Below are 12,492 nucleotides of genomic sequence, written 5' to 3'. Positions count from 1 at the left end.
CCATGGCACAAATACCCAGGTGCTGCTGACTCCTGGGTTTTATACCAAGGATACCTCACCCCAGACCCTGCCAGACAGGAGCAAACCCCCCAGCAGGGGTGAGAGCGGCTCTCCTTACCCCAGGGCATATTCCATCTCTCTCTCCCTCCCTCCCTTCCTTCTTGTCACCCCAGCTGATAAACCCCTCCACCTGTGTGGGTTATACCTGACAGAGACCCTGACAGTGTTCGGATTTCCTCCCCCACTCTCTCGTTAGTGGCCTTGAACCCCCCTGGGAAGGCAGCGGGCAGGGAGCAGGCAGGGGCTGCCACCAGCTGCAGCACATCAGAGCTGCGTGTGACCGCCAGGGCACGGATGGCATCTGGAAAGGCTGATGTGTCAAGAGCTCTTCTGCCGGTTTTATGGGGTGAGCGGATCTGTTCTGGTGGAAATATCTTTTAAAAAATTATAGCAAATTAAATAAAGCCTGAGTGTGACTTTTCGCTGCAGTGAGGCGTGCTCCAGCCCAGCCAACTCCAACATTAGGTTCATTCTGTCTTTGGTTTTTGCTGCCTGGCAGAAGGCAGGGAGCTCACTTGTGAAGCCAATAAACTCATAATGGTTTTAAGGAATGAAAAAAAAAAAAAAAAAAAGAGGCTGTGGACAGGGCCGTGCTGCCTTTGACCTTTTGCAAAAACACAGTCTGGCTGCAATGGGTGGAACTGGACTCTCATCTTTGCCCCGGTGATGCCTCGGTGCTCCCTGGAGAGTGGGGAGGGATGCAAACCTCCTGCTCGTAGGTGGCTGATCTGGTCCCCAGGCACGGCTGCAGGCCCTGAGCCTGGCAACAGGGTCCTATCTACTGCCGTATGGGGATGTGTGGATGCATCGGGTGAGAACAGGGAAGATTTCAGTGTTTAAAGCAAAGCAGGTGGTTGGGAGCCCACAGAAAATGTCCCCACCACATGGGTGTTTTTTTTAATTAGGGAAAACTGGGTTTTGGCCTCCAAGGTGATGGCTTGGGGAAGGGTGGCAATGGCAAAAAATAACGCTCTGTTTCTCCTTGCTGGAAACAGCAGGAATAGCTCCAAACTCAGGTTGGTGCTTTAGCCCATCCTCTCCCCTCAAGGTGCCAGGCTGCACCCCAGCGTCCTGTCACACCGCTTGGCTCCAACCCTGGGTGAAGCGGAGGTGATACCTTGCAGCAGTGATGCTGCCCGGGACAACCAGGCAGGGGCAAAACAGCCGCTGAGCGCCTGGGAAGTCCCCTGGGGACTCAGAACCATTTTTAGGATATTTAATTAAAAAAAAAGACCATTCCTTCCCGCAGAGCGAGCCCCGGCTCTGGGGCATGGCTGGGAAATGCAGTGTCTCTCTCCCAGTCAAGGCTCCCTCCAGGGCTTCACCCTGCTTGGGGTCCCCAGGGTCCCCAGCCAGCACTGGGGCTCAGCGGGCACCGAGGGCACACAGGGCGGTACGCTGCTGTCGCAGAAAAATAAGCATTTGGGCCAGCCAAAACAAATGTCCCTCAAAACTTCCATCTGGGAGTGGAAACAGTATGGGAAGAATTTTCCAAAAAAAGAAAAAAAAAGGTCCCTTCTCTTCCAAGAGCACATTGGAGATTTTTAGTCTAAGGGAAATCCCGCCAGCCGGGAGGTTTGGGTTTAAACTGACATAAAACGGTACACGCTGCTCTGCTGCTGCAGAAAGACGTGATTGTGGGCCACGAGCATCCCCCGCCAAGGCACCCACGCACCCCGGCATCGCCCCAGGACAGGTGCTCCACGGAGGGGCACCCCACGGCACGGCACCAGGGAGGCAGCACCCCACGTCCCGCTGGACAGTGCGGGACCCAAGGCCATGACCAGAGCATGTCCTGCAGATGGCAGCACCCTCCTCAATCTACCCCCAAAACGTGATTTTAGTGGGTTTTCCCCTATTAAAAAAAATCTCAATTTTGCTTTTTTTTTTATTTTAATTTTAAGTTGTTATCCTCTTGCCCAAGCGCACACAGGGCTGGGGCTCCTGTGCTGGGACCTTCCATACTGGCCAGGCTCTCCAGCCAGGCTGTGCTTGCTGCTGGGGACATGCGTGGATCTGTGGGGCATCGCCATGTCCCCAGCACCTGTGGGCAGGGGTCCCCTGGGCACATCTCCGAGCCCCTCGGAGAGGAGCCCGTACCACTCCCTGTGCGGGGCAGGCGCAAGGCAATAGAGATGGGCAGCAGGGGCAGAAGCAAGAGGGTGGCTCCACACTCTCCCATCCCTAAAAATTCTGGTGAACGGGGCTGGAGAGCCCTTGGGTCTACTTCTGTCTGACCAGAGTTGTCCACACTACAGCACTGAGTTTGCTAGGGCTCTGCCCGCCAAACAGCCAGGGGCAGAGGGCTCCTCGCGTGCCAGTGAGCTTGTCTGGGAAGGGGGCTTACCCCCAAAAAGTGGCCTCCTCCCCCTTGTGATGGCAGCACGTAGCTGCTCACCAACCTGGGACCGCATCTGCCTCGGCACACTCAGGGCATTGGTCAGGGACGAGCACCCCTGTTTCAGTGAGGGGAGGCAGAGGGGGTTCCCAGCATCCCTGCCTCCCTGTTGGGGGGGGCTGAACAGCAGTATCTGCATGGCAAACCCCATAGGTGGTGGTGGATGGTGTCAGGGGAAGGAATTGCCCCATGCCAGCTGAGAACTGCCGTGCTCAGCCCGGGGGCTGGGTGGTCCCCACCCTCTTAAATCGCAGTAGCAAGGGGGCCTTGAACCATATCTTGGAGGGGGATGGACTCCTTGTCAGCAGGTGAGCCTCTAAACCTGGGGCCAAGGTACCCCCCCATGCCCAGCCAGCCCAGGAGGGAAGCAGCCTCTCCGGTTACCACATCTGCGCCTTGGTCCCAAACCAGGCGAGGAGGATGCCTGAGGTGCTGGGCCAGCAGCCGGGCATGTTTTGGGCAGCCGCGGCTAAAGGCGCTGCCGCCGTCCCCCCAGTGATGTCTCCTCCATTGCATCCCAGAGAAGGAGAACACTATGGCTTTGGCTGGGGTCTCCAGGTCATGACTGGCTGGAAGTGGGGTTTCTTACTTTGCTCTTTTTTTTTTTTTTTTTTTAGCTTGGGTACATTATGCAACTGCGGTGAAATCCCTCCCAGACCCAACGCGCTTGGTCACGGTAAGTGGCGAGGGCAGAGCTGCTCCACAAGCTCAGCAGATCCTGGCGGAGAAATGGCTGGGGTCCCCATGCCAGGAAGGGCACTGCCGAATATTCCCCCCAGTGCCATGCTGCAGCCCCCAGGGATGGAGGATCCCCCCTGGGACTGGCCCCACTGTGTGCCCAGACCGTTCCCCATCCCAGCTTGCACAAAGTGACCGCAAGGCCGGGAGCTGGTCGGGTGCCAGCGCTCACCCGGGCACCGAGAGCAGCCAGAATCAGGTGCCGCAGTGGTGGGGGAGAAGAACAGTTAGAAGAAAAGGTCCCCAGGGACTGCCACGGGGCTTTCTGCTCCTCCCTGGGGGGCCAAAGGGCTCCTGCATCTTTCTCCTGTGCTCTCACAGACATGGACCCCCTTGGCCATCCCACGCCAGCACAGCAGCCAGCCCAGGATGTTGGAGAGGAGCAATCCTTGCAGCATGTCTGCCTGCGGGGGAGCGACAGCCCAGGCACCCCCTGCCCCTCCTGTGGCTGCCTCGATGCACCAGGGTGAATGAGTCCCAGGGCAGCTCCTTCTGGGGCTGGATCCCCCCCTCCTGTGGGTGGATCCCCACCGAGCCATCCCAAAAGCAAGCACCCACCCGGCCTCCATGCCGCCCTCACCATCTTGCAGAGGACACCCACCCATGGACTCCCACCTTCCCGCTCCCCCAGCACTCACCCCAGGGTGTGGGGGTCCCAGTGGGTGGCAGGGGCAAGGGCCGTGGCCTGGCCTTGGCGGCGGCGGCGACAACGCGCGCAGGGCCCAGGTACTCCACGTAGGTGCCGGGGAAGTTGCCGCGCTCCTTGGTGCGCTCGTTGAGGCCGTGGAGCCAGCCCTGGGGGCTGCGCTCGTCCCCGTCCTTGTAGTCGGGGCTGCTGAGCAGCCCGGCCCTGCTGACCGTCAGCACGTCCCCGGGGCACAGCGCCAGGTCCTCCTCCCGGTCCTTCTGGTACTCATAGAGAGCTCGGTACTGCAGCCCATCCGAGGAGGCCATGGCGATGGCACGGTGCAGGTCACACTGCCCGAATCCGGCTGGGCATCAGGGGCCTGGGGTGCCCACACGGGGCAGGTACGGCTGGGCTGGGGCAATGCGGCAGGGATGGGAGCGCTCCCTTCCCTACGCACGCCGAATAAAAATCTCAGTGTTGGAAAATCTCCGCATCGGAGAGCAGCTCCTGACCCCTCCAGCCCCAAAATCACTGTGGAGCCACGCTGGTGCCCGAGGCTTGGCTGGGTTGGCTCAGGCGTGGGTAGGGAGCCTTTTCATCACTGGGGCAAATGGAGGGGAGCAAATGAGGCTAATTGGGGTGCTGGGTACAAACATGCCATCTTCTTCTCAGCCTGGTCTCATCCGCACGGTGCTGGGGACCTCCCTCTCTCTGCTGGAGAGTAAGGCAGTGCGTTGGCAACCAAACCGCTGTCTCGACCCCAACCCCACCGCCCCGTCCCCCATCCCAGCCACCCAACACCAGGGAGAGCCCAGCGCCTCGCTCAGCTCTGGCTTCCCAGGGAGCTCCTGCCAGCAGGGCTCGGCCGCTGCATGCAAGGAAAGTACCGGCAAGAGTCTGGAAAGTAGGGCAAGAGATCACGCCACGGGCTTTGAAAATAGACATATGTATGTGCCGAGAAACCTCCCGCCGCACGCAGCTCCCCTCCGACAGCTCTAGCCCGGCATCGCTACATAGAGCCAGTGGATGAAGACGTAGGATTTTTGGGTGGTTTTTTTTTTATTTCTTCCCTTTTTTTTGGGCACATTTTAAAATATTCCTCCGAGAGAGACAGCTGCCCGGGGGCAAGGCTGTGCTGCTGCCCACCCCGGCTTCCCACAGGACCCCGCAGAGGAGGGATGGATGGATGGATGGATGGATGGATGGATGATGAGCAGCAGCCGCGGGGCCGTCCGTCTGTCCATCCATCCATCCACCCGCCGCCCAGAACCCTCCCGCTGCCCCCCCGCCCCGCCAGCCTTACCGGGAGCGGCGGATCCCCCGGCGGGAGCGGAGAACGGGAGCGGAGCGGAGCCGGCCCGGCCGCCCCGGCCCCCCCCGAGCCGCGCTCCGGCGGTGATGTCAGCGTCCCTCCTCCTCCTCCCCGGTAGCCGGGCCCCCCCCTCGCCGCTCTGCGGCGGGAGGGGGGAAGGGGGGGGGGGCGGCTACCGGGGAGAGGGGAGAACCGTAGGAGTAGGTGGATGATTTCATCCCCAGATGCAGCATCTCTGCTCCCAAATAGCCTCCTCTGTGGGATGGAGACCCCCCCATCTGTGGGTCTCTATCCTTAGGGATGCTAAAGGACAGGGGAGGACCACCCCCTCACCCCCCCCCCATACCAGAGAGATCTCCCTGCCCCAGCTCCCCCACCCCCAAGGACCCCATCCTTTAGCCGGGATCAAAAACACGCATAGGACAGGCACGGAGAATCCCAGCCCAGGGATGCTCCGGTTCCTCACTCTCCTCCTGAGCATTTGCGGTCCCCAGACCCCAGGGTAAAGGGCTGGGCACCCACATGCAGCTGAGCTCCCACATGCAGCAAGGCTCCTTAAAAATTAAACAAAGCAACAATTAAAATATAACAGGGCAGAGAACTTGGAGGGGGCTGGCAGGGCTCATATGGAAAGGGTCAAGCTTGGCCACAGCGGGGACACGCACGTCACCAGCCTGTGGCAACAGCAGTACTGTCTCATGCAACAAGAGCATCAGTTCTCAGCTCCCTTCCAGCCAGGGGACACCCATGCTGGGGGTGCCTCTGCCCTGAGGCAGTTCGTGTCTCAGTGAGTCTCCGCAGAGCCAGTTACACTGGGGCATGGACGAGCTGGCCCAATATTTGATTGTTCACGAGGCACGGTGAGGTTGAGGTGATGTTCCCAGAGGCGCAGGGGCTTGGCATTTTTTTTTTTTTAATCCTTGCTTCTCACACTGACTTCTCCAAACAGGCAGTTGCTCCTTGTCTTTGCCGCAGGTTGGGCATCCTAAAAATAGATGGTACCTAAAACACAGTCTCTAGGAAATGCACGCTGGCTGAATGCGGGCCAGAACTGGAGCCGTGCAGGGGTGGCATGAGGTCCAAATGAGCACCCCAGGTGCTGGGGAAGGGCTGGGAAAACTGAGGAAACTGAGGCACAGAGGCCAGCAGAGCAACACAGAAGATGTATGGTCCTTCTCATCCATAATTTCCGCAAACTCCCTCCTCCTTTCTCTGCAGAGCATGGCCTGGCCGTGCAGGGTGGTGGCATCCTGGGGGATTTCACCCCAGCTGCATTTCCCTGGGCAGCACGCAGCCCCTGCTGCCCTGCTCCCCAGCCCAGATCCAGCCCAGCCGCTGGCCTTCGGGGACTAAAAGGTCTTTCTCCCTCGTCCCATTTCTGCTGGCACCGTGCTGCTGTCACAGCTGCCGGGACAGAGTCAGAGTTGGCTGCAAGCAGCCAGATGCTGCCCTCCCTGAGTCGTGCTTCCCTGCCTGGGACTGCCCCAGTCATGTCCCCTGTGCCCCACTGGGGACAAAGGGATTTTGCCGAGTGCCTAAAGCCCTGCTTGGTCTCCCCAGCCTGTCCCACGGGGGTTGTCAAGCCAAACAGGGCTGGGCAGGGTGCCAGCACTCTAGGGGCTGCCTGGGGAAAGGCAAGGAGGTGTTTTCCTCCTGGAAGAGGATTAGAGCTGGGGAGGCTGGTGGGTACATCACCATCTAATATTACCACCCATCCTATTCTAGGATCAATCCTATATACAGGCCAGGAATTAACACAGTCCCAGGGCTCTGGGGCAGGGAAACACCCTGGCATGACACCCACCACCTCCCCTTCCCCAGCTGCTGAGTAGGATCCCTCCTTCCCAGCAGTAGACATCTTCCCCTCCTGATGTACCTCAGGGTCCCCAAACCCAAAGGCACCATCTCCTGCTGGAGCCAAGTCCCGTTGCCCCCTGCTCCCCCCCCAGCAGATGGGGCTGAGCATCACCCCAGCCTTCCCCAGCACGACCAGCTCCTGTCCCAGGGCCCGTCCTCGTTGCTCGCCTCCAGACATACCCCAGCCTTCAGAGCACCCCTTTTCCCCCACTCCAGCTGCACTGCAGCAGGATCATTCCCAAAACTCCCCCATCCTTGGCTGCCCCTCACCTTGTGTCACCCCTACACTGTTAATTTAACCCCCACCTCACTCCAGCCCAGAGGTGGGTGCATCCCCCAGAGTGGGCAGAGAGCCCTCAGGGAGCACCCTGCAAAGAAGTAAAAGATGCTTTAGGCCTTCACTGCTATTTGTTGAGCAAGCAGAGGAGCTGCCTGTCAGGCCCTGATTAGCTACAGATCCTTCCTCGTTTGCTTAATGAGCAGCACTCACTGCAATGAGAGCTTTGCCTTTGACTTGACTGGCTTTTGCTTTTCTGTGGGGTGTTCAGGACAAGGCATCCTTGCACCTTGCACCCCATGTTCCCCTTCAAGCCCGCCTTTGCTCATCGTCCGTACAGCCCAGGGTGGGGCTTTGGCAGGGGGAGCGACATGTCTCCTTGCTGAGGTCCCCATGCTCTCCTGGCCAGAGGGACAGCCCTTGGTGGGAGCATCTCCAGGAGATGTTTGGCAGGCATCCACCTCAGCTGCCCATCCCGGCCTTCCCAAAGTGACAGAGGCAGCCCCGCTGCTCCCCTCTTTGCTTTGGGGGCTGCCCAGCACCATCCTGCCCAGCCCCACGATGTGCTGGCCGCACTTGCCCTGTGCTTTCCGGCAGCGGCCGGGGGAAGTTAGCCACACAGCTGTGAATAAATAGAGCATAAATAGAGTTGTTAATGTGCCCGGCTGGAGTAGGTGAGGCTGCGAAACCAGGCTGAGCCTTTCCCAGCTGGAGAAATCAGAGAGAAACGATGTTTGATTTCTGCTGACATTTCGGAGTTGGCTTTTTTGGTTTCATCTCTGTTCGCTCCCCTTCAGAGGGGGCCACACTTTGCTTTCTCTTCTCTTTAGGAGCAGGAAAACTCCCTCTCTCTTGGTTTTCTCCCAGGGTGCCCAGAAGCGAGCTCTGGCCTCTGTGGGTTTTGTTTTAGGAAGAGCCAAGTGCTTCTTTAAACAACCTCCCAGCACGGTGCCCGCGGGCAGCCGGGAGCCGCTCGTTCTTAGAGCCACGTTCTGCCACCGCCGCTGAGCTGCCCGGCTGGGCTGGGGGCCCCCCCGACCTGGGGAGGGAGATGCCAGAAAAAAACCGAGGAATATAAAGAAGGGCTCGGGGCACAGCCTGCGGCTGGCACTGGGGCTCTTTCCTGCGCCTCTCAGCAGGGTTGAAGCTTCACAGCACGGCAGGCGCCAGGAGCTGTCAGAGCAAGTGCTGGAGGAGAGACTGCTGTGTGGGGCATCCCGGCACGGCACCGGGGACCGGTGGCCCCCCAGTGTCGGCACTGAGCCCCAAGCTGGGGCAGGTCCTGCACCCCAACCTGTGGTGGGAGAAAGCTTGATCACCCGGGTGGCTCCGGCCATCCTCGCTGGCGAGATGATGGCAAGAAGACGGCGAAGGCTTCTCAGTGCGGCTCTCGTCTGCAGCAGCCCCCAGAACATCAGCGCTCAGGCACAGGGTTGTCCTGACGTGACCCCACAGCACAGCCCTCTGCATCCCCAAACCCACCCGGCTCGGCTTTACAGCAGCTGGCGCCTCTACGCGGCCCCTGTTAATTAATTCGGGAGGGATTTACCAGCCTGGACACATGTGAGAAACAAGAAAACCTTATCTGGAGGGGTGCTGGCACGTGGCCAGCAGCAGGGCAGGCACGGGGGGGACTCGCTGCAGGGGGGTAAATGCACGGGAAGAAGCTCAGCCCAATACATGGGCAGGGAGATGTCACGGAGCCCCGCTTGAATTGCATTATTAACACACAGCTAGAATCATCATGATTAAAATCAGCTACATAAGATGCAGGGTCAGATCCTTGCCCTGAGGTCCTCACACCAGGGACATGCTCGCAGCCCCCATTTATCGCCCCAGGCTCTGCATGACACAGATCATGGCACCAGATGGGGTAGCTCACGTTTTTTGGACTCAAGTTGTGGGTTTGCACATAGCCACGGAACTGGGGAGGATTCCCCCGAAGCGGGAGCTGCAGCCATGGGGAAATCAGTGTGGTCCCGCTGCCTGGTCCCTCCCAGAGTGGGGGAGTCGGTGATTTCCCCAGTTCTCTGGCCAAAATGCTTTGAGTCCTTTCAAAGCTGAGAACTGAAACACCTCATTTTCAAGATGTCACAAACTTTTGGCTCCTGTAGGTTTTTCTCTCTCCCCAGCAGGAGGCGGGAAGTGATGAATGCAGCACGAATTTGCAACATTCAGTAACTTCCATCTGCAAATCCAAAGCTGGGTTCATCTCTGGCACACTGCAGTGTGTCCATCCGTCCACTGCTCTCCAGGTGACTGGATGCCAGACAGACAGCTGGACAGATCCTGCTAGCCCAAAACACACACGTGAAAGCCTTTTGCAAGGCGCTCACTTGGCTGGGGATACCCTGAAATCCCATCAAGCCTGGGCTGGGCTGGTCTCCATCGCTGGCCCTGCTTGAGGCTTGTTACTTGATGCTTTACCAGGAGGGAAACTGAGGCACGGGTAGGGATGTCCCCTGGGCCCAGCTGTGTCCCTGTGGATGGCATTAAGGCAGCTCAGCACCTGCCTGGCCTTGCTCACTGGCAGATTGCTCGGGCTTGTTAGCAATTGCTAATTCACGCAGGGGGCTGAGCAGGCTCCAGCAAGCCCCGCTGGCGGGAGGGCTGCCGGGGTGCCCCGTGCCCTGCTTGGTGCGAGATGCCAGTTCAGGTTCCCTCCCCCTATTCCCAAGCAGATGCTTCGTTAACATCAAAGACTAATTTGCCTGTACAGAGGAATGGATAGCTGCTCCAAAATGCTTCCTCTGAGCACCCAGTAGCTGCCTGCACTGCCTCACTGGAGCCCTGGGTAAGAAGGTCCTGAGGCAGGGGAGGCCGTGCCCGCAGTGAGCCTGGCCGTTAACTGGAGGATGCCAAGGCCCAGGATCATCAGCAGGGTGGGAATTCAGCACTTGAATGCTCCAAATGTGAACACGAGCTGGAAGAGGCATGAGGCTGGGAGCAGAGCTTGGAGCTTTTCCTTGAAGAAAAGCCCAGGGAGGGGTGTTCAGTGCAGACACCGTGGCCGGATCCTGATGCCAGACATGTGCCTGGCTCCTGCGCTCCCCCAGAGCATAGGCTAGTGGCTGGACTGGCGACAGAGGACCTCAGGAGTGACCGCTTATGGCCACTTTCCTGGGCCTTCCAGGGCCGAGTCGCTGGGGAGGAGGTGTGCTACCCATGCCCCGGTGAAAGTCATCCCGGTGCTCCAGGGAAGGGGATGCTTGGGGTCCAGCTGGGCTGCGTATGGGGATGGGGACAGTGGGCAGGTGGTGGGGTCAGGAGGGACGTGGGAATGTCACCAGGCTCGTCCTGCCATGGTCAGGCCAGGCCTTCCTGGAGAGCCAGAAAATCCAGCCCCGGCTCCTTAATGGGGCTCAGATGGGCGACGCTGGGGAGCGGCCAAACCCCAGGCTGCGGCACCGGGTGCTGGGGAGGTGAGTGGAACAGCCTGTGGCTCATCCTTGGATTTTCCCTGTGGCTGGGAACAATTGGGAATGAGAGCGAGTAGTTATATATTTGCCAAAAATTATTTTCGGGATGTGGGGATTGCATGCAGCTAATAAGGTCGGGCCGGGATGCGACAACTGTTGGGAGAGAGGCAATATGATGGGGGTCTTCATTCGCATTTAGGGGGCAGCGTTCCCCTTCAGGAGAGGGATGAAGGCTCAGCTCCCCACTCCAAGCAGCTTCGTGGCAGCTGGGCTCACACGGCTGGACAGGCAGCTGCTGCAGGGAAGGGCTGCGTGGGGGAAAGGGTTAAAGTCCCCAGCTCCAGCACAGGTTGCATTAGTACCCAGGGTGCCTGGGAGGGTTGAAGGCTTCCCCAAATGCCACTGGGCTTTGGCTGGAGCCCAGCCAGGCTGACTTCATCCTGCTGAAATGTATCATTATGGTCAGGCAGGGAATTCGCTGTGGGGTTTTGGGGGAGCCAGGCGCAGGGCGGAGTGTGCCGAACACCCAGAGCCTGTGTTTGCTACCTGCTCTTGCAGGATGAGGGCTCCCCAGCCTCCCACATTGCTCGGCCTTGGTTTGATGACAAGCTGAAGGGACACACAATGGGTGCTGGGGAGGGGACCAACCCTGAGACCCTGCCCCAAAGCCATGTTGGATGGGTGAGGACCACCCCCATGGTCAGGCCTGGGGATGCAGCATCCCCCTGCCCTGTGCTCTCTTTGGCTCCCTGGTGCAGCCCCACTCCAAAGAAACCAGCCCTGCTTCAAAGCATCTTTCCAAAGAAAATAACTTTTGGCAGCCCTTAGGCAATGGCAGGTCTCCGCTGACCTGCTCCAGCACTGGCATCTGTTTCGGCCGTCACCGTCCTCTCCTGCTGTCACCCTGCTGTGTCCCCGCCAGCAAAAATCTGCCGCCCTGCACAACAGTTAGGGACAGCTTGTAAATCTTTGGCTTTTCCCTTGCACACTGCCTCACACGACCGTTCCCCTGTGCCCTCTTGTACCGTTCTGTTTTGGCCTGGGGTCTTGGAGATTTGGGGTTTGGAGAGATCCCTGCCCCAGCGGTCCCGAGCGGCGGGGCCAGCAGCGCACCCGCAGCATCAGCCCGGGAAGATTGGGTGACTCAGCCGTGGCTGTGCCGGACGTGGGTGGTAGAGACAGCGGGACTCTGACCCGTGGGGCTGACTACGGCTGGAAAATCCCAAACGCTGTGCCCAGCACCGCGGGGTGGTACCCCCGCCACGGCCACAGCATCCACCGTGGGGTGAAGCCCCCCTGGGACGGATACCCTTGCCCCCCAAAGCACCCATGCCGGCAGTCCCAGCCTCCTGCTCCGTGGGGCTCTTGTCGGGTGGGGACTCGGCGGGGACACAGGCAGGGGCACGCGTGTGGGGCGACAGCTCACAGCAGCAGCCGGACGGGGACATCATGTCCCCCCACCCCACGCCAAGAGGCCGCGGCGATGGGCGCGGGCACCAGCCGGCCGGGCTACCCGGGTTCCCCGGGGCGGACGGCTCCGGCGGCAGAGGGCAGCAAGCCACCAGGCACCCAGGGACACGCGTGGGGGTGGCCCCGGCGGGGGCCGGGCCGGGCCGGGCGGGGGGGGGGGGGGCTCCAGCGGCGGAGGCGGCCCCGGGGCCGAGTCCGCTTAAAGGGCGGCGGCGGCAGGGCGGGGGCCGCAGTGTGGTCGGGGCGGGCTGGGTCGGGCCTCTGGGAGCTGCTCTACACTCAGGTAGGCTGGGCTCGGCGTTTCGGGGAGTGAACCCCGTGGGTGCACCCCCT

General features: G+C 60.1%; 1 protein-coding gene across 1 annotated transcript in view; it reads right to left on the bottom strand.

Annotated features, from left to right (window-relative positions):
- The window catches only part of LOC309590456 (phosphatidylinositol 3-kinase regulatory subunit gamma), a gene marked incomplete at its 5' end in the record, with an annotated part of 83,259 nt that extends 79,109 nt beyond the window's left edge, over positions 1–4,150 (bottom strand). The window contains one exon of the mRNA XM_082311673.1: positions 3,835–4,150. Within this exon, the coding sequence (XP_082167799.1) occupies positions 3,835–4,150 (316 nt within the window). The remainder of the gene's footprint in view (positions 1–3,834) is intronic.
- Between the last annotated feature and the right edge of the window lie 8,342 nt (positions 4,151–12,492).

This window comes from Platalea leucorodia (genome assembly GCF_965183815.1).
Source record: "Platalea leucorodia genome assembly, chromosome: 5".
Lineage (NCBI taxonomy): Eukaryota > Metazoa > Chordata > Aves > Pelecaniformes > Threskiornithidae > Platalea > Platalea leucorodia.
Note: the sequence above shows the minus strand (reverse complement) of the source record. Positions and strands in the feature narration are given on the sequence as shown.